The sequence below is a fragment of the Ascaphus truei genome, chromosome 20 (genome assembly GCF_040206685.1).
Source record: "Ascaphus truei isolate aAscTru1 chromosome 20, aAscTru1.hap1, whole genome shotgun sequence".
In the NCBI taxonomy this organism is placed as follows: Eukaryota; Metazoa; Chordata; class Amphibia; order Anura; family Ascaphidae; genus Ascaphus; species Ascaphus truei.
Genome location: NC_134502.1, coordinates 19,235,645 through 19,257,066, shown reverse-complemented (window position 1 = coordinate 19,257,066; position 21,422 = coordinate 19,235,645). Strand labels below are relative to the sequence as shown.

Here is a 21,422-nt window from a genome sequence, read left to right as displayed (position 1 = left end):
GAATCACATCGCGTTATAAGCGGATCTCGTTAGAGATGATGTACAATTGTATGCATTGTACAATAAAGTATTTAAGATCCCAATAATCGTGTTGTAAAGTATTCATAAATACGAAAATTGGGAGCCACGCATGCATCGCACTATAAGCCGATTCGCGTTGTAACTGATTGCGTTATAGGGGGTTGAGCTGTACTGTGTGACGTGACAGATGTTTCACCATAATAAGTACTGACTGTAAATGAAAGGGCTATTAAATAGTTAATTCTTTAGCACACAGTGTAGGAATAAATTGGTGACTGTACAGAAAAGGTATACAAACGTAGGCCAATTTCTTACATGATAACCGGATCTTCCTGGAGATGGCATTTTCCATTCACTACCTGCGATTACCATCTAAGAAATTGGCGTTCGTATATCTTTTCTCTAAAGTCCTCCGTTTATTCCAACATATCCCGTGTGCTAAAGAATGAACTATTCAATAGTCATTTCCATTATAAAAAAATATGTTGTGTTATCGGTGGGGTAACATCTGTACACACACAGTGGTTTAGCAGAGTGACAGAGAGAAGGCAGTGTCTTTATATCAGTAACCCAATTCGTGGAATAATATTCTGTATTACAGTATTTAACACTACAAAGAATCCAATAACCGTCCGACACGCAAACTTTGGTCATTTTTGCTTTGGAGGAAGACTACAAGGGGAGGGGGGGGGGAAGACGAGGACGAGGGGGGGAGGAAGACGAGGACGAGGGGGGGGGGGAAGACGAGGACGAGGGGGGGAGGAAGACGAGGACGAGGGGGGGAGGAAGACGAGGACGAGGGGGGGAGGAAGACGAGGACGAGGGGGGGAGGAAGACGAGGACGAGGGGGGGAGGAAGACGAGGGGGGGGAGGAAGACGAGGGGGGGAGGAAGACGCGGGGGGGAGGAAGACGCGGGGGGGAGGAAGACGCGGGGGGGGAGGAAGACGCGGGGGGGGAGGAAGACGCGGACGGGGGGGAGGAAGACGCGGACGAGGGGGGGAGGAAGACGCGGACGAGGGGGGGGAGGAAGACGCGGACGAGGGGGGGAGGAAGACGCGGACGAGGGGGGGAGGAAGACGCGGACGAGGGGGGGAGGAAGACGCGGACGAGGGGGGGAGGAAGACGCGGACGAGGGGGGGGAGGAAGACGCGGACGAGGGGGGGAGGAAGACGCGGACGAGGGGGGGGAGGAAGACGCGGACGAGGGGGGGAGGAAGACGCGGACGAGGGGGGGAGGAAGACGCGGACGAGGGGGGGAGGAAGACGCGGACGAGGGGGGGAGGAAGACGCGGACGAGGGGGGGAGGAAGACGCGGACGAGGGGGGGAGGAAGACGCGGACGAGGGGGGGAGGAAGACGCGGACGAGGGGGGGAGGAAGACGCGGACGAGGGGGGGAGGAAGACGCGGACGAGGGGGGAGGAAGACGCGCGGACGAGGGGGGGAGGAAGACGCGCGGACGAGGGGGGGAGGAAGACGCGCGGACGAGGGGGGGAGGAAGACGCGCGGACGAGGGGGGGAGGAAGACGCGCGGACGAGGGGGGGAGGAAGACGCGCGGACGAGGGGGGGAGGAAGACGCGCGGACGAGGGGGGGAGGAAGACGCGCGGACGAGGGGGGGAGGAAGACGCGCGGACGAGGGGGGGAGGAAGACGCGCGGACGAGGGGGGGAGGAAGACGCGCGGACGAGGGGGGGAGGAAGACGCGCGGACGAGGGGGGGAGGAAGACGCGCGGACGAGGGGGGGAGGAAGACGCTCGGACGAGGGGGGGAGGAAGACGCGCGGACGAGGGGGGGAGGAAGACGCGCGGACGAGGGGGGGAGGAAGACGCGCGGACGAGGGGGGGAGGAAGACGCGCGGACGAGGGGGGGAGGAAGACGCGCGGACGAGGGGGGGAGGAAGACGCGCGGACGAGGGGGGGAGAAGACGCGCGGACGAGGGGGGGAGGAAGACGCGCGGACGAGGGGGGGAGGAAGACGCGCGGACGAGGGGGGGGAGGAAGACGCGCGGACGAGGGGGGGAGGAAGACGCGCGGACGAGGGGGGGAGGAAGACGCGCGGACGAGGGGGGGAGGAAGACGCGCGGACGAGGGGGGGGAGAAGACGCGCGGACGAGGGGGGGAGGAAGACGCGCGGACGAGGGGGGGAGGAAGACGCGCGGACGAGGGGGGGAGGAAGACGCGCGGACGAGGGGGGGGAGGAAGACGCGCGGACGAGGGGGGGAGGAAGAGAAACCGCGGACGAGGGGGGAGGAAGACGCGCGGACGAGGGGGGGAGGAAGACGCGCGGACGAGGGGGGGAGGAAGACGCGCGGACGAGGGGGGGAGGAAGACGCGCGGACGAGGGGGGGAGGAAGACGCGCGGACGAGGGGGGGAGGAAGACGCGCGGACGAGGGGGGGAGGAAGACGCGCGGACGAGGGGGGGAGGAAGACGCGCGGACGAGGGGGGGAGGAAGACGCGCGGACGAGGGGGGGAGGAAGACGCGCGGACGAGGGGGGGAGGAAGACGCGCGGACGAGGGGGGGAGGAAGACGCGCGGACGAGGGGGGGAGGAAGACGCGCGGACGAGGGGGGGAGGAAGACGCGCGGACGAGGGGGGGAGGAAGACGCGCGGACGAGGGGGGGAGGAAGACGCGCGGACGAGGGGGGGAGGAAGACGCGGGGGGGAGGAAGACGCGGACGAGGGGGGGAGGAAGACGCGGGGGGGAGGAAGACGCGGACGAGGGGGGGAGGAAGACGAGGGGGGGAGGAAGACGCGGACGAGGGGGGGAGGAAGACGAGGGGGGGAGGAAGACGCGCGGACGAGGGGGGGAGGAAGACGCGCGGACGAGGGGGGGAGGAAGACGCGGGGGGGAGGAAGACGCGGACGAGGGGGGGAGGAAGACGCGGGGGGGAGGAAGACGCGGACGAGGGGGGGAGGAAGACGAGGGGGGGAGGAAGACGCGCGGACGAGGGGGGGAGGAAGACGCGCGGACGAGGGGGGGAGGAAGACGCGGGGGGGAGGAAGACGCGGACGAGGGGGGGAGGAAGACGCGGGGGGGAGGAAGACGCGGACGAGGGGGGGAGGAAGACGAGGGGGGGAGGAAGACGCGCGGACGAGGGGGGGAGGAAGACGCGGGGGGGAGGAAGACGCGGACGAGGGGGGGAGGAAGACGCGGGGGGGAGGAAGACGCGGGGGGGGAGGAAGACGCGGACGAGGGGGGGAGGAAGACGAGGGGGGGGAGGAAGACGAGGGGGGAGGAAGACGAGGGGGGGGAGGAAGACGAGGGGGGGAGGAAGACGAGGACGAGGGGGGGAGGAAGACGAGGGGGGAGGAAGACGAGGGGGGGAGGAAGACGAGGGGGGGAGGAAGACGAGGACGAGGGGGGGAGGAAGACGAGGACGAGGGGGGGAGGAAGACGAGGACGAGGGGGGGAGGAAGACGAGGACGAGGGGGGGAGGAAGACGAGGACGAGGGGGGGAGGAAGACGAGGACGAGGGGGGGGAGGAAGACGAGGACGAGGGGGGGAGGAAGACGAGGACGAGGGGGGGAGGAAGACGAGGACGAGGGGGGGAGGAAGACGAGGACGAGGGGGGGAGGAAGACGAGGACGAGGGGGGGAGGAAGACGAGGACGAGGGGGGGGAGGCAGACGAGGACGAGGGAGGGAGGAAGACGAGGACGAGGGGGGGAGGAAGACGAGGACGAGGGGGGGAGGAAGACGAGGACGAGGGGGGGAGGAAGACGAGGACGAGGGGGGGAGGAAGACGAGGACGAGGGGGGGAGGAAGACGAGGACGAGGGGGGGAGGAAGACGAGGACGAGGGGGGGAGGAAGACGAGGACGAGGGGGGGAGGAAGACGAGGACGAGGGGGGGAGGAAGACGAGGACGAGGGGGGGAGGAAGACGAGGACGAGGGGGGGAGGAAGACGAGGACGAGGGGGGGAGGAAGACGAGGACGAGGGGGGGAGGAAGACGAGGACGAGGGGGGGACGAGGACGAGGGGGGGAGGAAGACGAGGACGAGGGGGGGAGGAAGACGAGGACGAGGGGGGGAGGAAGACGAGGACGAGGGGGGGAGGAAGACGAGGGGGGGAGGAAGACGACGACGAGGACGGGAGGAAGACGACGACGAGGACGGGAGGAAGACGACGACGACGAGGACGGGAGGAAGACGACGATGACGAGGACGGGAGGAAGACGAGGACGGGAGGAAGACGACGACAAGGGGGGGAGGAAGACGACGACAAGGGGGGGAGGAAGACGACGACGAGGGGGGGGAGGAAGACGACGACGAGGGGGGGGAGGAAGACGACGACGAGGGGGGGGGAGGAAGACGACGACGAGGGGGGGGAGGAAGACGACGACGAGGGGGGGGAGGAAGACGACGACGAGGGGGGGAGGAAGACCACGACGAGGGGGGGAGGAAGACCACGACGAGGGGGGGAGGAAGACCACGACGAGGGGGGGAGAAAGACCACGACGAGGGGGGGAGGAAGACCACGACGAGGGGGGGAGGAAGACCACGACGAGGGGGGGAGGAAGACCACGACGAGGGGGGAAGACCACGACGAGGGGGGGAGGAAGACCACGACGAGGGGGGGAGGAAGACCACGACGAGGGGGGGAGGAAGACCACGACGAGGGGGGGAGGAAGACCACGACGAGGGGGGGAGGAAGACCACGACGAGGGGGGGAGGAAGACCACGACGAGGGGGGGAGGAAGACCACGACGAGGGGGGGAGGAAGAAAAACGGAAGGAGGATGAAGGGAAAGAAAAGGAAGAGTTGACGGAGGAAAACGAGGAGAATATTTATTTCTTGGAAGAGGAAAAAGAGGAAGAAGATATTTGGTTTCCTTATCCTGCATTGCCGCACGCACCCGCACAGTGCATGGAAAGGTGCCTGCGCAGTGCGTCCCTGCCCTAAACAAAAACTTGCACTTTGTCTGCGCCCCAGGCACCCCAATTAAAAGGGACTTTCCCAGGGCACACGAGGAGAGCGGGCACTGGGATTCAGGCCGGTTTAACCCACTTCAGTGGCAGTGTCTGTACCATTCGACAACCACCAACAAAATTACAGGCTAGGGACATTTGGCCGCAGACGTTTTGCACCGCGACCGAATCGCTGCCAGCAGGGCATCTCTCCACCGGCGGCTTTGCCGCTGAGGTAAGCCCCTAACTTTACCCTAAAAACCCCTAATACCAACGATACCCTCTACCCTAAAAAAAACCTTAACCCCTTACCCCAAAACCCCTTACGTTAACTTAACTTATTGGTGAAACTGCCGGCGGGAACGGCTGTGGCAAAGGGTCCCTAGGCGGCCAAACGCCGGCAGAGACTTGGTCACGGCGAGATGGCCACAACCAAAATGTCCCATTCTGACAAAATATACCCCCTGGCGCCCAAGTGGATAAATCCCCCCTTTAATGCAAACATCTCATCCGTTCACTTTTTGCTTTTCTCCTGTTGATAAACTCGATATAAATTTGCGCTTCTTTTTCTGCCCGCACCCTTCATTTCCGACCACGCAACGCCCCCCCCCCCCAAAAAAAAAAAAATAGCTCACCTGGGAAGTGTTAAATCCCGTCCGTAAGACGTAGGCCACGCACCCATTATCCAGCGCTGGGGGCGAAGCATGAAGAGAGTAACTCAGGTGTTAACATCTAACATTCATCCCCCTCAGCTCACCAAAAACAAAATACATTTTGTTGTAGGTAACGTCACACGGTCATCTTCATCCTTTAACAAATGTATCCAGACTTTAAAAGGTGCAATCCCACATAGGACAGGCAAAAAACAATCTGAGCAATTTAACAATGTAATTGGCTTGCTTAAATTAATCTAACCGTGCAATAAAAGGTACATATTTTGCTTCTTTTGTTGTTCAAATTACCTTTTTTAGTCAACCAAAGGTTTTCCATACCCGTAGCCATCCCGGTCCTTATCAGAGAGCGTAAAGTGAGAGAAGGGAGGTTTTGTCTGTGCAAACTCTTGTTGAACACACAGTGACATCAAACAAAAGAGAGCAGCCAAAGGAAATCAAACCCCTCCCAAGTCTCAGCTCGCTATTCTTACAAACTAATGAAAAAATATTATAAATTTATAATAAATACTTCCTAAAATGTAGTTGTTATACGGTCTAAATGAAAATCATTATTTATTGTTTTTAGAACAGAAACCGTTCTATCCCTGAATGTCTAAAAAGAGCAAACCAATATCTCTAAAAATCATTAAAAGATAAAATAAAAAAAATAGAAGGTCGGTATTTTAAAAGAGCAGAGAGCGAGCGGCACAGGCAGAGCGAGCGGCACAGGCAGAGCGAGCGGCACAGGCAGAGCGAGCGGCACAGGCAGAGCGAGCGGCACAGGCAGAGCGAGCGGCACAGGCAGAGCGAGCGGCACAGGCAGAGCGAGCGCGAGACAGGGTGAGAGGGGGCGACAGAGAGAGCGACAAAAAAGGTTTGCAAAACAGAACAGCAGGGACTGATCCTTTACTCTATAAACACATCACTGCCTATAAGACCATTGTCGCAATGTACCCTGCGCTGGCACAATAAGTCCCCGCCCCAAAGAGCTTACAGGGAGATGAAGTGATTTGCCCAAGATCACAGGAGAGTGCCGACTGTAGAATTCAAACTGGGATCACCCACTTCAAAGGCAGTGACATCCCCACAGAGCTGCTCTTCCAGCCCTACAATCGTCTCCCCCCTCCCAGTTTATATCTGCCCCTGTGTAATGATGCAGATACCCACCTTTGAGGCCGCTGGTGGCTTTCTGGGGAGGGGTATGCTGCACGACCTTGGTGCCACCGAAAATGATATGCAGTTTGGAGTCGGCGTTTATATCCAGCACATGCTCTGGGTCCCCTTCCTCTATAGGCTCCTGCGCAGAGAACAAGACAGCACAGGTAAGGGTCATCACTGGGGTCCGGCAGGGCTAGGAAATCATTGTGGGTGGCAAGTGCAACACACACACACACGTATAAATCTACTTATTAAAAAGGTGCATATGATTGCGTTGGACACCTCAATCTGTAAACATCAAAAACACCGTAAATATACTTGTGTTATTTGTGTTTATTCATAACTCGGTGTCCATACTCAAAACAGATCATGGACTGACCCTTTAACCCGTCCCTCTCATTAGGTAACTTGGCTCCTACGCGAGACTAACCCCTTAAGCCATTACACACGTCCCTATCATTAGGTCACTTTGCCCCTACGTGGGATTGACCCTTTAACCCAGGGGTGCGCAAAGTTTTGGACCTGAGCCCCCCCTGCCTCGCAGCCCCAGCGCTCACGCCAACCCCCCCTCTCCTACGACCCGGCGCAAGTCATGTGACCCCGCAGCATTATTTGATGTGCGTTGCCATGGCGACGTGTCGCCGAAGACCCGGCTGGTAGCAGGTAAGGGATGTTAAGTTAAATGCCCTGGGGAAGCGCACAGGGCCTCTGTATCCGCCGCGTCCACCCCTAGCAAATCTTGCGCCCCCCAGTTTGCGCACACCTGCTTTAACCCATTAAACACGTCCCTGTCATAAGGTCACTTCCCTCCTACGTGGGACTGACCCTTCAACCCATCCCTGTCAATGTCAGTGAGGACTGCCCCATTGACCAAGTCACCATAGGACACTTTGCGTTAACAGGTCAGGTCAGTCGTAGGTAGGAGCAGTCTGCCTGACAACGTAGCACTGATGCTCTATGAAAAACACCTCACCTTCATCTGAGGGACGGATTCCCCCGTCAGCATGGCCTCATCCACTATGCAGCGCCCTCGAAGCAGCAGCACGTCGCAAGGAACCAAATTCTCACTCGCTGACCGGCCTGCGATCGGGAAACAGTACAATTACCGACATTGCCGTGCAGCCCAAGAATCTCCCACTGGTGGCCGTGCCGTGTCGGCTTTGCTCATGTCACCGCAGCTGCCGAGTCCGTTTTGTCACAGTGTATCCCTCTTTCCACGTAAGGGAAGGTCATTAGATAGAGGATTACACAGGACAGGACAGTACAGATGCTACAAATGCTCACAAAATGCCGACGTGTCATTTTTAAGTCTCTAATATCTCAAATATATAACCCGCCTCACACGGATGAGACCCAAAAGGTCGTAATAGCCGCCTGATAGTAGGGTTACTGGTTCTGCACTTCTGTATCCCAGGCTGTGCAGAAAAAGCTGTGCAATACAGCAGGCGTACGCTTATAGGGACCCATGTTATAATGCATTTGGAGCAAAAGGTGAGTGTGTGTGCTCATTTGCATGTCATTACCCAGAATCCCTGGCGGTTGTGGAAGCATTGTTTGCCAATAGGTAATGAGTGAAAGCAGCACTGCAGATCTGTCAGACACGTGAATGTGAATGATATTTTTAGTTGCTATAATCTAAAATACAACTCGTACATTAATGTTTTTTCTGATTGAGCCACACATTGTCTGTCCCCGTCACCCTGCAGTGGGCAGGACAGACTGAGACACGTCTGTGGTGGAAGGGTCAGACTTCATGCCCCATAGCGTCCCTTTTTATATCCCTCTGAAGTGAGAGGGACACAATGTGTGCGCCATGGTTACCCTCCTTCCTTTGTCACCATGTCCTAATGGAAAAGATTAGTACTGTCCCTGCACTCCCATTATTCCAATAATGTTTACGCGTCATGACGGGATTCCCCACACCAGCACCATGTTACGGCGATAAAGGAGAAATACGCACTCTTCGTGACCTTCAAAAGACCTTCAGATTGTTTATTTGTATTCCGACGAGACCAGCAACAGCACAACGTTTCGGGGCACAAAGTTCACCCTCCTTCATGTGAATCTAAGATCTGAGGATCTTTTGGACACCAAGAGTGCAGCTATTTCTACCTTCTTCCTTATCGCTGTACCATGTCCCAATGGGCCCCTAGGTCCGTTCTGTCGGTCGGTCACTCAGAGAGGACTATTTTACATGCAATACTGTAGGTCTCCGGTATCTTGTGGTGAAAGGGACAGTCGAAGTTGAGCTCCCCCTCCTGTGTCCAAGTATCTCTTCTCCATTGTAAGCGTTTAGGAGCAGTGGCCCTCATTACCTTCTGTATCTGTTGGCGCTCGTTTGTCCTTATGGGATGTCACTCTCTACACACTGTACCGCGCTGTAGTATCTGTTGGCGCTTTACAAATAAGCGATGATAATAGATTGAGGAATTATTATTATCTTGTACCATAAGCAGCTAGAACAAGACGGAAGAAACGTTTTTTTTTTTTTACCTATGGATACGATATCTCCCGGCAGAATTTCATCGCTGGAGATCGGCCTCCATTTCCGGTTTCTATACACCTAAGGAACGACATTTTCACTCACGCAACCCCAGCTGGAGCCCCTCCTATGACACGCCATGTTTACAATTATGTTCATCATTAAAGATCGGTGCAAATGTAGTCCCATAATGCATATATAAAAAAACAACTATTAATTCATACATACACAGATCGAGAGAGAGAGATATCTAGATCGAGAGATATAGATCGAGAGAAATAGATATAAATCGAGAGAGACAGATAAATACACACACACACACACACACACACACACACACACACACACACATATATATACACACACACACACACACACACATATATATATATATACACACACACACACAAACATATATACACACACACACACAAACATATATACACACACACACACATACACACACACACACACACACACACGCACTCACACACAAACGTAGGTAAACACCTCTCCTGGCCTCCCCTCAGACTTCGGTACATGCCACAGACAGCCGCCTCCCTCTAACCTGTATCATGTACGGCTTGTTCCCCATCTTCCTGATCTCCGACAGGTTCCTCATCTGCTGTTGGACAAGGGAGGCCTCGAACGCCACCAGCATGAAGAGCGTGAACACGCTGTAATACCAGTACTCATCCAGGCACCAGAGCCCCACGCAGAACACCTGCGGGTAACACAGGGACGTTACTTCAGCGTCTTGTAAACAAGGTTGTCTGCCACACTGGCATGGGGTTTGTTTTATTTTGGGGTTTTTTACACGTCTTTATTGCTTGTGAACATAATACATGACAGGTGTTGACAAATATTCACAATGTTGAATATAAATACCAATAAATTAAAATAATGTATGGCACTTGCAAATTACAAATGCAGAGTGCATGTCACATTAACATACCTTAAATAAATAAAAATCAACCAGTTATATCTTGGCCATGAAACTGCCATGGCTCACATAATTTTTTTTTTTCATTTTGAACTTACTTACCTAAATTGAGTATGTATGCGTGTGCCTGTGTATGCGCGTGTGCCTGCGTCTACATATGCCTGCCTGTGTCTGCGTATGTGTGTGCCTGTGTCTGCACGTGTGCCTGCCTGAGTATGCGTGCACCTGTGCCTGTGTATGCTTGTGTGCCTGCCTGTGTCTGCATATGCGTGTGGCTGTGTATGCACATGCGGTGTGCCTGCCTGTGTCTGCGTACGCGTTTGCCTGTGTATGCACGTGTGCCTGCCTATGTATGCGTGTGTGCCTATGTATGCGCGTGTCTGCGTGATAGAAGTCAGTAGAAAACCTTTCACCTCTACCTCCTGGGAGTGACATGTTTAAGGGGTCACATCTGGTTGATGCCTTTTTACCCAATTCAAAGACCAAGTATTATTTTTTTAAAGTTTGTTAGTTCGTCTATTGGGAACCAAGACCTGGGAGGGGTTTGATGGCCTCTGGCTGCTCTCTTTCGTTAGAAAAAGTGTTCAACAAGAGTTGGCACAAACAACAAATTCTCGCCCCGTCCACAATTATCAAACTTTGAGAGAGAAAAACCCCCACCCTGTTGTTTTGTCTCTTAATTTGCACTTTGTTACATACATATGTTACGTTATAATAATGTTACCTCAGATGCAAACAAAATTTATATTTTGTTGTAAAACGGTAAACTTAAAAAAAAAAAAAAATTATTGAAGAGTTGGCACAGGCATTCCCCATATCTCTACTGGCTTTGTGATAGTGGCAGGGTGTTATTAAAAAGGTAATGAAAACACCTGATTGATAAACACTCCCCTATTCAGAGGCCTAGAAAAAAATGCCATTTATAATATACCATCAAAGAGACAAAAGCATCCAAATAACACCTATTGACTTGTAGCAAAAAGTGACACGCGGTGTGCTCATTTGCAGGGCTCGACAAACTGGGCAAAAACCCACTCGTCGTCCCCCCCCCCCAAAAGTCAGTCGTTTGACGCCGCGCAGCCATTTTAACTGAAGCTGCAAGGGGGAAAAGAAGAATTTGCAGAAGGAGACGCCGCCGCAGGTATGCAGTCGACAGCGGACAAAATGCAGTCGCCCCGTGGCGACCGCATTTGTCGTCTCCTGCTCATTTGCATGTCATTACCCAGAATCCCTGGGCTGCAGGAGAAGATTTGCATGCCGAGAGATAAGGGGGAAAGGCAGGTTTGAGGATCTGCCGGAGACACAGGAATTTGCTCACAAGTGATATTTTTATTCACTGCACGGTGGAAGTTTGTTTTGTTTTTTTAACTCGCCATAACTTGTTTTGGGTCTGGTTGTAGCCACTTCCAGCTTCACATGGCTGAGCCAGTATAACCAGCCTCACACTGATGAGACCCAAAAGGTCAAAACAGCCGTCTATACTTTCAGGGATCATTTCTAGAGTTCTTAATCACTTCTCAGCCATCTGGCTAACATTAAGTGTAGTGTCTATTCTACCTGTGGCGCAGGAGTAGGGTGGACAGTGGCACACATTTGGTCCTCTGGCCTGATCGAGAGGTGAGGTGAGCCCAAGATTTTCTTGGGTCCATGCACCCCGGCTGGAGAAGTCACAGAGGGGGGTTCTTAGTACAGTACCGTCTGTGTGAGGCCCTAACGCAGCTACACACTGGTACGTGGAACAGTTCCCAGCATTGGACCCTTGATTCTACGGATTTACTTCCCTCATTCACGTCGGTCCTTGGTCTTCTGGCTAAGGAGAGACAACATTTTTTAACCCGCCTGGCCCATCGGGGCTGGGGTGCTCCGGCACAGACACGCAGCACTTGGTGTCCTGCTATGGTCGCTGTAGCACCCACTTTACACATAGCACTTTCTTTGTGTTTGTGTGTGCGGGGGGAGATGCAGTTATGCACGGCTCGTCACCGTCTCTCTTCGGAGAGAAAACGACCCGGGCGAGTAGGCTCCGGCCAAACACCAAAGTCTTGGACTTTCTTGCGGGCCTTTCTGGCCGAAGAAAGTAAGAGGAGGATGTCCAGAACCTTGACGGAGGACGGCGACAAGAAATCCTCGGGACCTTCTTGGGCATCAGACTGAAGATCCCTGGGAGCAGTAACAGGACTTGTTCGACTTCGGGAGGACAGTCTCAAGCAAAAGCAACCAAGCCCCTGAAACGGCTCGAGTTCACCGCGAAGGGAATAAAAAATACATTTAAAAAAAAGCTGTCTGTGAGTAGGGTCACTGGCTGTGCACTTCTTTAACCCATGCTGTGCTGAAAAGCTGTGTAATAAACTTATAAGGATCCATGTTAAAATGGATAAGAAGCCAAAAGGTGACATTGTTTGCTCTTTTGCACGTCATTTCCCAGAATCCCTTGCTGCAGTGGAAGCACTGTTTGCCAAGAGATAAGGGGGAAAAGCAGCGCTGCAGAACTGTCTGAGACAGGTGAATGTGCTCACAAGTTTTATTTGCATTTGCTATATTTGACACAAATGCTAATAGCAGAAGAAAAGGAGGGTACTGTTGGAAGATAACACAACTGCAAAAGATTTTCAACCATGTTCCTATTCTCTGAAAGAAAATACAGCGGGCGGCATTTCAAAGCAACGTGTGCACTAAGATTTTACCTGGAAAACAAAGAAGGGGGCGATCGCTCGCTCCTTAAACAGATGTAAGAAATCAGGAACCACCATCTCCGCCCTGTGGGGAAGTAAGAGACACCGTTATATTTCCAGTCATACTTTGCATCGTGTATGTGTGTGTGTGTGCGCGTGTGTGTGTGCATATGTGTGCGCGTGTGTGCATATGTGTGTGTGCGTATGTGTGTGTGTGTGTATATGTATGTGTATATGTGTGTGTGTATGTGTGTGTGTGTATGTGTGTGTGTGTATGTGTGTATGTGTGTGTGTGTATGTGTGTATGTATGTGTGTGTGTGTGTGTGTGTGTGTGTGTGTATGTGTATGTGTGTATATGTGTGTGTATATGTGTGTGTGTATATGTGTGTGTGTATATGTGTGTGTGTATATGTGTGTGTGTATATGTATGTGTATGTGTGTATATGTGTGTGTATATGTGTATGTGTGTATATGTGTATGTGTGTATATGTGTATGTGTGTATATGTGTGTGTGTATATGTGTGTGTACACACACACACACACACACACACACACACACACACACACACACATATATACATACACATACATACACACATACACATACATAAATATACACATACACATGGCGTTTTGCGAGCGTGATAATCCTGTACAGGGAATTACATGCAACAAATTAGATCAGACAGTAGGAAGGGGGAAATCCCTGCCCCGGAGAGCTTACAATCATATTCTTAACGGAAAGGGAAAGTGCTCTGCAGTGTAACTCCTTTCATACTGTTGCTTTGATATTCGAATCCCACCTCTACTGAAGGGAAAAGCAACTCTTGCTTCATATTAAACGTCTAGTCCCGGGGGGGCAGGGGGGTAGAGGGGTGCAGGGGGAAGATTTAAGTGATCCGTGGTCCCCTGGCCTCCAGGAACCACTTGGATCTCGGCTACGAGCAGTTGTGCGACCTTGCCCAGTGGACACAAAATGGCCGCGGAATCCGGCTCGCTTTGGCGGGCAATAGAGAGCTGCAACGTCGTATCACTTTCTATTACCTTTTCAGTCAATTTCACAATTTCCTTACAAAACGGATTTCTAACGCATCTGACACGTCAAAATGGATTCCGCACAGACAAAATGGCTTCCGAGTCACTTGAATTCCATCTACCATGTCACCGCACTTTCCCTCCTCCAAATGGAAGACGGGATAGAACTAGATGAAATATCAGCAGCGATACTGCAACACACTGGGGATACGTCACTGCTAAAGAAACCAATTCAGAAATCACACTGGCTTCAATTAACCCTTCTCCTGCTGTCACCAAATGTCACAGGCAGAGCGACACGACATCAAATGGGAGGTGACAGCAGAGAGCCGGAGAACCCAGGGCACGTCGGCTCAGAGGGAATCCGGTACTTTGGGTGAGCTCACTGGATTATTTGATGGGTATATAATCCTGTCCCGATATGTTAAACCGCACGAACAGTTTATCACCTGACATGAAAACTTCCCGATTCACGGTATTCTTAACTGGGGTGTAGACTGCCCTTGACAATTGGAGGCCGAGGCTAATTCAAGGTCAGACGCAATGTAAATCGGCTTAAAAAAAAAGCTTCCATTCGCGCCGATGACGACTCGGCCCTCATTGGCGTTAAAGCTGCAGACCAAGCAATATCCTACATGTGTTTCTTTTTTTTTTTAAATCAGTTCTGTACTATGTGAAAATACTTGTAGCATTTTTGTTTCTTTTTAAACAACTCTGAATTACATTTTTAATGTATTATACTGTAACAAGCATTTTTCTGTTTCTATAGCAACCATTTACAAAGTCACACCCCCTTCCTCGTCTGAAACAGGCTCTGGCACGAACCTTTTTGAGCCCTGCCCACTCTCTAGCAGTGCACCCATTGTATCTAGTGACTGCCTGGTCACATGATCTTCCCCACAGAACTTTGCGTCCTGGGTCCTCTCCTGCTGCACTGACAGCCATTTAGTGAACCACGAGCCGAATCTTCACCGATCGATCACAGGGGAACGCATCGGTCGGCAACTTCGCTAATTACTTATCATTGTGTGGATTCTAGAGATGCACACATTAAAGGGGAAAATAAATAAAAATACAGCAGCTTTAACTGCTGCATTAAATGTCACCTACTTGTTTATTCCGTATTTCTTCTCAGCAGATTTAATGTCGGCGTCCTCTTGGTAGCCCTTGGCGCTCTGGTAGTGGGAGAGGGGACACTCCACGGGGAACGCCACAGGGAGAAAGCCTTTCTTCTCCTCAGCGTCGTACGAATACTTGATCTTCTGGAATTCGAAGGAAAGCGTCTCCTGCCCATCTTCTTGCTGAGGGGAGAGGGGTGTTAGAGCAGAAGCGGAGTTACAAGTGCAATGCCGTGTAGAACCAGGTTAACTTAATGACAGTAACCTATTTAATAGATTTCACGGGTCAATCCCACTTAGGAGCAAAGTGACCTAATGACAGTGATCAGTTCGATTGTTTCAAGGGTCAGTCCGACATAGGTGCAAAGTGACCTAATGACAGGGACGTGTTTAATGAGTTAAAGATTCCATCCCACGTAGGAGCAAAGTGACCTAATGACAGGGACGTGTTTAATGAGTTAAAGAGTCCATCCCACGTAGGAGCAAAGTGACCTAATGACAGGGACGTGTTTAATGAGTTAAAGATTCCATCCCACGTAGGAGCAAAGTGACCTAATGACAGGGACGTGTTTAATGAGTTAAAGAGTCCATCCCACGTAGGAGCAAAGTGACCTAATGACAGGGACGTGTTTAGTGGGTTGAAGGGTCAGTCCCACGTAGAAGCAAAGTGACCCAATGACAGTGACTTGGTTAAAGGGTCAGTCCGACATAGGCGTAAAGAGACCAGACATGTTTAGTGGTTTATACGGTCAGTACTACATAGGATGAAAGTGACCTAATGACAGATCAATATAAGTGTGTGTGTGTGTGTCACACCATTGTTACAAATCAGCAAAGGCATACGTCTTTTTTCAAGCTAATTTACCGTTGTAATATTATGTATGAATATGTTTTGATATGATTGGAACTTTTTCGCTGTACGATCTTCCCTAATCTCTATTGACTTGTGATATTGAAATAATATTTAAAAAGGAAATAAAATCAGTCTGCTACTATGGCTTCCACCCCTGCTGCTTCCTCTACATAACATATCAAGCGGAAGACGAAACCTGCATGCTGGCTGCCCAGACTAGTTTGAGTTCAGATGGTCCTGTCAGATATTGCAACAACAGGTACCCTTGTTTTCAGTAAACATATTTTGGTCCTACGCATAGGTATGCAAGCCAAATAAACAACAGTTTAAAGCAGGACTCCGTGTCGCTCTGACATGCGATCTTATATTGTCCTCTTGTGCATGATTTTTACAGTTTTACACTATGGAGTGTGTGATTTTTGCTTTTATCTTATAGATTTTCCTGTGGAAAGTTCGACGATTTCCCTTTGGACTTTTGCATCAATATCCTTAAAGTGTTGTGTGCATCCAGTCTGTACTAAGAACACCCCCCTCTGTGACTTCTCCAGTCCTTTGGCCTGATCGAGAGGTGGGATCAGCCCCAAATATCTTGGATCCATGCAGCCCGGCTGGAGAAGTCCCAGGGGAGGGGGGCTCTTAGTACCCTACCGTCTGTGTGAAGCTCACAGTGGGTAAGGTGAGGCCCTAACGCAGCTACACACTGGTACGTGGAACAGTTTCCCAGCATTGGACCCTTGATGCCAAGGATTTACTTTCCTCATTCACGTCGTTCCTGGGCCTTCTGGCTAAGGGGGACGACGACGACATTTTTCAACCCGCCCCGGCCCATCGGGGTAGGGGTGCTCCGGCACGACCCACGCACTACGGCTAGTCACCGTCCCTCTTCGGAGGGAAAACGGCAAAGACTTGGACGTTCTTGCAGGCCTTTTGGCCGAAGGGAGGAAGAGACGGACGTTCTGAATCCTGACGGAGGACGCGTCAAAGACCCCGAAGACCTAAGCCTACAAGCAGTCCCCCCAGGAGTGGGACACCAACCTATGGAAACCCAATCATGAAATTCCCTTCCAAGAAAATTGGTACAAAACATAACAGGCTCCCCTGCTTCAAACTCAGTCACAATATGAGACCCCTCCCAGGTCAGCGGGTCAGCTCCGGGGGACTATCTGCTTTACAGGAGATCGGGGAAAAAAACCTACTCAATAAAAGTGACTGAGGCAAAACATAAGATTCGGTCTGGGTGCATCTGTTATAAACACACCGGGTGGGTTGGTGTGTTGTGTATGTATGTGTGTATATACATATAAACACAGAAGCAGGCACTCCAAGGTGTGGCTTGGCATGCCTGCTATTGTTATATATAAATATATATGCATGCTGTGCCTACTGCACAAGGGGGAGGGATAGGCTCTAGTCAGATACATTCCAAGTTGCACTGTTTTTAAGTAAAGACCTTTCTTGCTTCATTCAATGTAACATCGCCGGAAGAAGAGACCAGTGTAATTCGAAAGCTCGCACAAATAAAAGCATTTCATTAGCCACAGAGCGGCATAGTCTATTCATTTTTTAATAAAATATAAATACATACATACATACATACATACACACACACACACATATATATACACACACACACACATATATACACACACACACACACACACATATATATAATATATACATACATACATACATACACACACACACAAAATAACAGAGCAAGAAGAAATGACTATCGTTGGGGGAACAAATTGTAACTCCACTGGATTCCAAGAGAGCTAGCGAGCTATAGATATATATATAGATATAGATACACACAGACACAGATACATATAGACAGATGCACACAGACACAGATACATATAGACAGATGCACACAGACACAGACACATAGATATAGATACACACAGACACAGATACATATAGACAGATGCACACACGCCGACATCATGGTGATTTTTTGCAAGGTACAAAGGAACCGATAGTTTGATCAAAGCGACATGAATCCATCTCTCTGAAACACCAACAGACCGGTCCTGACCTGCTCCTGAACCAGCGGCACCAGCTCTGCAGACCCGTTGTTTGGCGTCGGCACAACCTTGGCCAACGTTGCTTTGTGAGGGTTCGGCTCCTGAAAGAAGAAGATCAGGAGTACGTTCTGGGGTGGTTTTAACCGCTTTGAGGGCAGTACAAGGGTTAAAAATACACGGCTAACTGCAACTTGTAGTGGTCAAAAGCAAAAACCAGGATTTCTGGCAGTTTTTAGTGTTCACCATTACGCAAGACCCCAAAGGATAATGCATTTGTACTCCGCAACACAAGCACGTTATACTGCAGACGATGTGTGATGTCCCGATGTGAGATGTCCCACTGTGAGATGTCCCACTGTGAGATGTCCCACTGTGAGATGTCCCACTGTGAGATGTCCCACTGTGAGATGTCCCACTGTGAGATGTCCCACTGTGAGATGTCCCACTGTGAGATGTCCCACTGTGAGATGTCCCACTGTGAGATGTCCCACTGTGAGATGTCCCACTGTGAGAGGCCCCACTGTGAGAGGCCCCACTGTGAGAGGCCCCACTGTGAGAGGCCCCACTGTGAGAGGCCCCACTGTGAGAGGCCCCACTGTGAGAGGCCCCACTGTGAGAGGCCCCACTGTGAGAGGCCCCACTGTGAGAGGCCCCACTGTGAGAGGTCCCACTGTGTGATGCCCCACTGTGTGATACCCTACTGATGACCCAGGGAATGTCTGAGAATAATAACAGCATCTCCCCTGAAAGTGACATCACCCGTCACCTCATTGATCTACAAGTAACCTGTCGTCTAACCCCCACCCCAGTCACTAGAGATGTCAAATGGCATTGAAGCCGACATCACCTGTGCTCCGGTTGCCCTACTGACTTACATTGAAGGGTCGCCATATCCCTGCCAAGAACCGGTCATCTGAGGTGCCCTATAGCCCTGGTATTGAGGTCACCCGAGGTTCCTTTAGTCACCAGCTCATGTACATTCGTGGCCTCACGTGACTCTTGAGGAGCCTCACAGCACTTACTAATTAACCGTAGGGGACACTGGTCTGGTAATGACATCACGTGCCACCTGACCCCAAGGTGACATGTCACTGTTTGATGTTAACAGCTCATCTCCGAACCCTAAACAGAACATCAATGGCCCACTACAGATGTCACCTATCAATTGGAGGTGCCTCATTACCTTATGTGTCACAATATCCCATTGGAGCGGTTCACCCTATACTTCTGTATTCTACGAATGACATTACATGAGCCAGAAGGAGCAATATTACCAGTCAACTGAAATGCCTCATTACCCTGGTAATTAAGTTATGCGTCACCTAATCCTTGAGATGCTCGGCCCTTAGACAGCACCCACTCATCCCTTTACTTCAGTATACCACTAATAGCATCAAGCCAACCATTCAGCGATGGTCATCAGACCCTACCCACCCCCTGCTGAACCAGTCAGCGACCGTCACCATAACAACCATCCCCCCACTGGACCAGTCAGCAACCATCGCCAGACTTACATAACCCCCCTCCCCCCACTACCACTCCTACTCCCACCCTGCCTCATTGGACCCATCAGTGACCGTCACAAGAATCACCCCTCCACTCCGTCTCCAACATTGGAGACACCAATGGCCGTAACCAGACTAATTTCCCCCATTGGACCCGTCAGCAGATTCATTCCCCCTCCCCCCCCCCCCCACAACACTGGACACGTCATTGGCCGCCACCAGACTGCCGCTCCACCCCCCCATTGGGCACGTCAGCGACCGTCACCAGACACTCCCCCCTATTGGACCCGTTACCACTCACACACTCCCCCCATTGGACCCGTTACCTTCCATGAACAGGCCCCAATTCCAATTTTAGACATGACCCAATGTCATCAGCTGACTACCCCACGAAATCTCTCTGGCATTACTTGACCCACCATGACCAGCAATTGACCTCAGCATCATCACCAGACCCCATATCCCACACACGGACCCACCAGCGACCGTCACCAGACTCACCGCCCACTGGATGCGTCAATGGTCATCACCACACACACCCCAATTGGACTCGTAAGCGACCGTCACCAAATTCACCCACCCCCATTGCACGTGTCAACGATAATAGCCAGACTCACCAACCCCCATTGGACGCGTCAATGGCCGTCTCCAGACTCATCCCCCCCCCCTCATTAGATTGTCAGTACCTATCACCAAACTCCCTCTCCCCTGCATTGGAGGCGTCAATGGCCATCACCAGACTCACCCCCACATTGGACTCATCAGCAACTGTCATCCGACTCACCGCCCCATTGGACACGTCAGCCACAGTCACCCGATTCAACCCCCCCATTGGACGCGTCAGCGACTGCCAAGACTCTCCCCCCCATTGGACCCATCAGCGACCGTCAATAGACTCACCCCCAATCCCCCAATGGACACGTCAGTGACCGCCATTAGACTCTCCCACACCCCATTGGGCCCATCAGCAACCGTCACCAGACTCACCCCCAACATAGGATGCGTCAATGGCTGTCACCATACCCACCCCCCCCCCCCTCATTGGACCGGTCAGCGACAGTCACAAGTTCCCCATTCTAACATTAGACTTTTGATTAGCTGATCAACCCCCACATGAGACCTCTCTGGTATTACTTGACCCACCATGACCCCCAATTGACCTCAGCAACATCACCTGACCCCCATATCCCCCCCCCCCCCCCCCCAATTACTGACCTTGGTGCAGGTGAGCGCGCAGTGCGCGTGCACGGACCACAGCCCGGTCAGCACGGTGAGCACGTGCACGAGCCCGAGGACAGCCAGGGTGATGAGCCCAGCCTCCGGGTACTCGGACGTCCCGTACACCGCGGTCCAGGCGTACAGCCAGGTCGGGTAGAGCAGGGCGAAGGGCAGCACGGTGCCGCTGAGGAGCCGGGGCCGGCGGCGGTACAGGGTCACCGAGCGGACCAGCTCGTCCTGCACCGGGGAGCCGGCCTCACTCACCACCGCCGCCATTACCTCTTCCGTGACACTTCCGCTTGCGTCAGCGCTCGCCCTGGCAACCCGAGCTTCCGCCTAGAGAGGGAGGCCCCTCTCCCTCCGAGAGCAGCGGACTTCCGGGTACTTCGCTGCCAGGTTTCTGCGTGGCGGCGCGCTGACGTCATGGTGCCTGGCTTGTGTTTCTCTTCCCATGGGCCTGAGCGAGAAAACGGAAGGGGTGTCACTGAACACGTCACTGTCAGGGCACTGAGGCTCGCTAGGGATGTCATTGTCAGGGCACTGAGGCACGCTAGGTGGTGTCACTGTGAGGGCACTGAGGCACGCAAGTGATGTCACTGTAGGCACTGATACACGCTAGGGGTGCCACAGTCAGGGCACTGAGGCACGCTAGGGGTGTCGCTGTCAGGGCACGTTAGGGATGTCACTGTCGGAACTGAAGCACGTTAGGGGTGTCACTGTCAAGGCACTGAGGCACGCTAGGGATGGCACTGAGGCACGCTACGGGTGTCACTGTCAGGGCACTGAGGCACGTTAGGGATGTCACTGTCAGGGCACTGAGGCACGTTAGGGAT

At 52.6% G+C, this 21,422-nt stretch overlaps 1 protein-coding gene across 1 annotated transcript in view; it reads right to left on the bottom strand.

Moving 5' to 3' along the window:
* ATP13A1 (ATPase 13A1) overlaps positions 1-20,960 on the bottom strand; it is a 47,724-nt gene extending 26,764 nt beyond the window's left edge. Inside the window, exons 1-9 of the mRNA XM_075577772.1 lie at positions 20,587-20,960; positions 17,878-17,967; positions 14,979-15,169; positions 12,845-12,917; positions 9,786-9,941; positions 9,229-9,298; positions 7,709-7,815; positions 6,745-6,874; positions 5,443-5,615 (exon numbers count right to left, since the gene is read on the bottom strand). Of these exons, the coding sequence (XP_075433887.1) occupies positions 5,443-5,615; positions 6,745-6,874; positions 7,709-7,815; positions 9,229-9,298; positions 9,786-9,941; positions 12,845-12,917; positions 14,979-15,169; positions 17,878-17,967; positions 20,587-20,865 (1,269 nt within the window). The 5' untranslated portion in view covers positions 20,866-20,960. The remainder of the gene's footprint in view (positions 1-5,442; positions 5,616-6,744; positions 6,875-7,708; positions 7,816-9,228; positions 9,299-9,785; positions 9,942-12,844; positions 12,918-14,978; positions 15,170-17,877; positions 17,968-20,586) is intronic.
* Between the last annotated feature and the right edge of the window lie 462 nt (positions 20,961-21,422).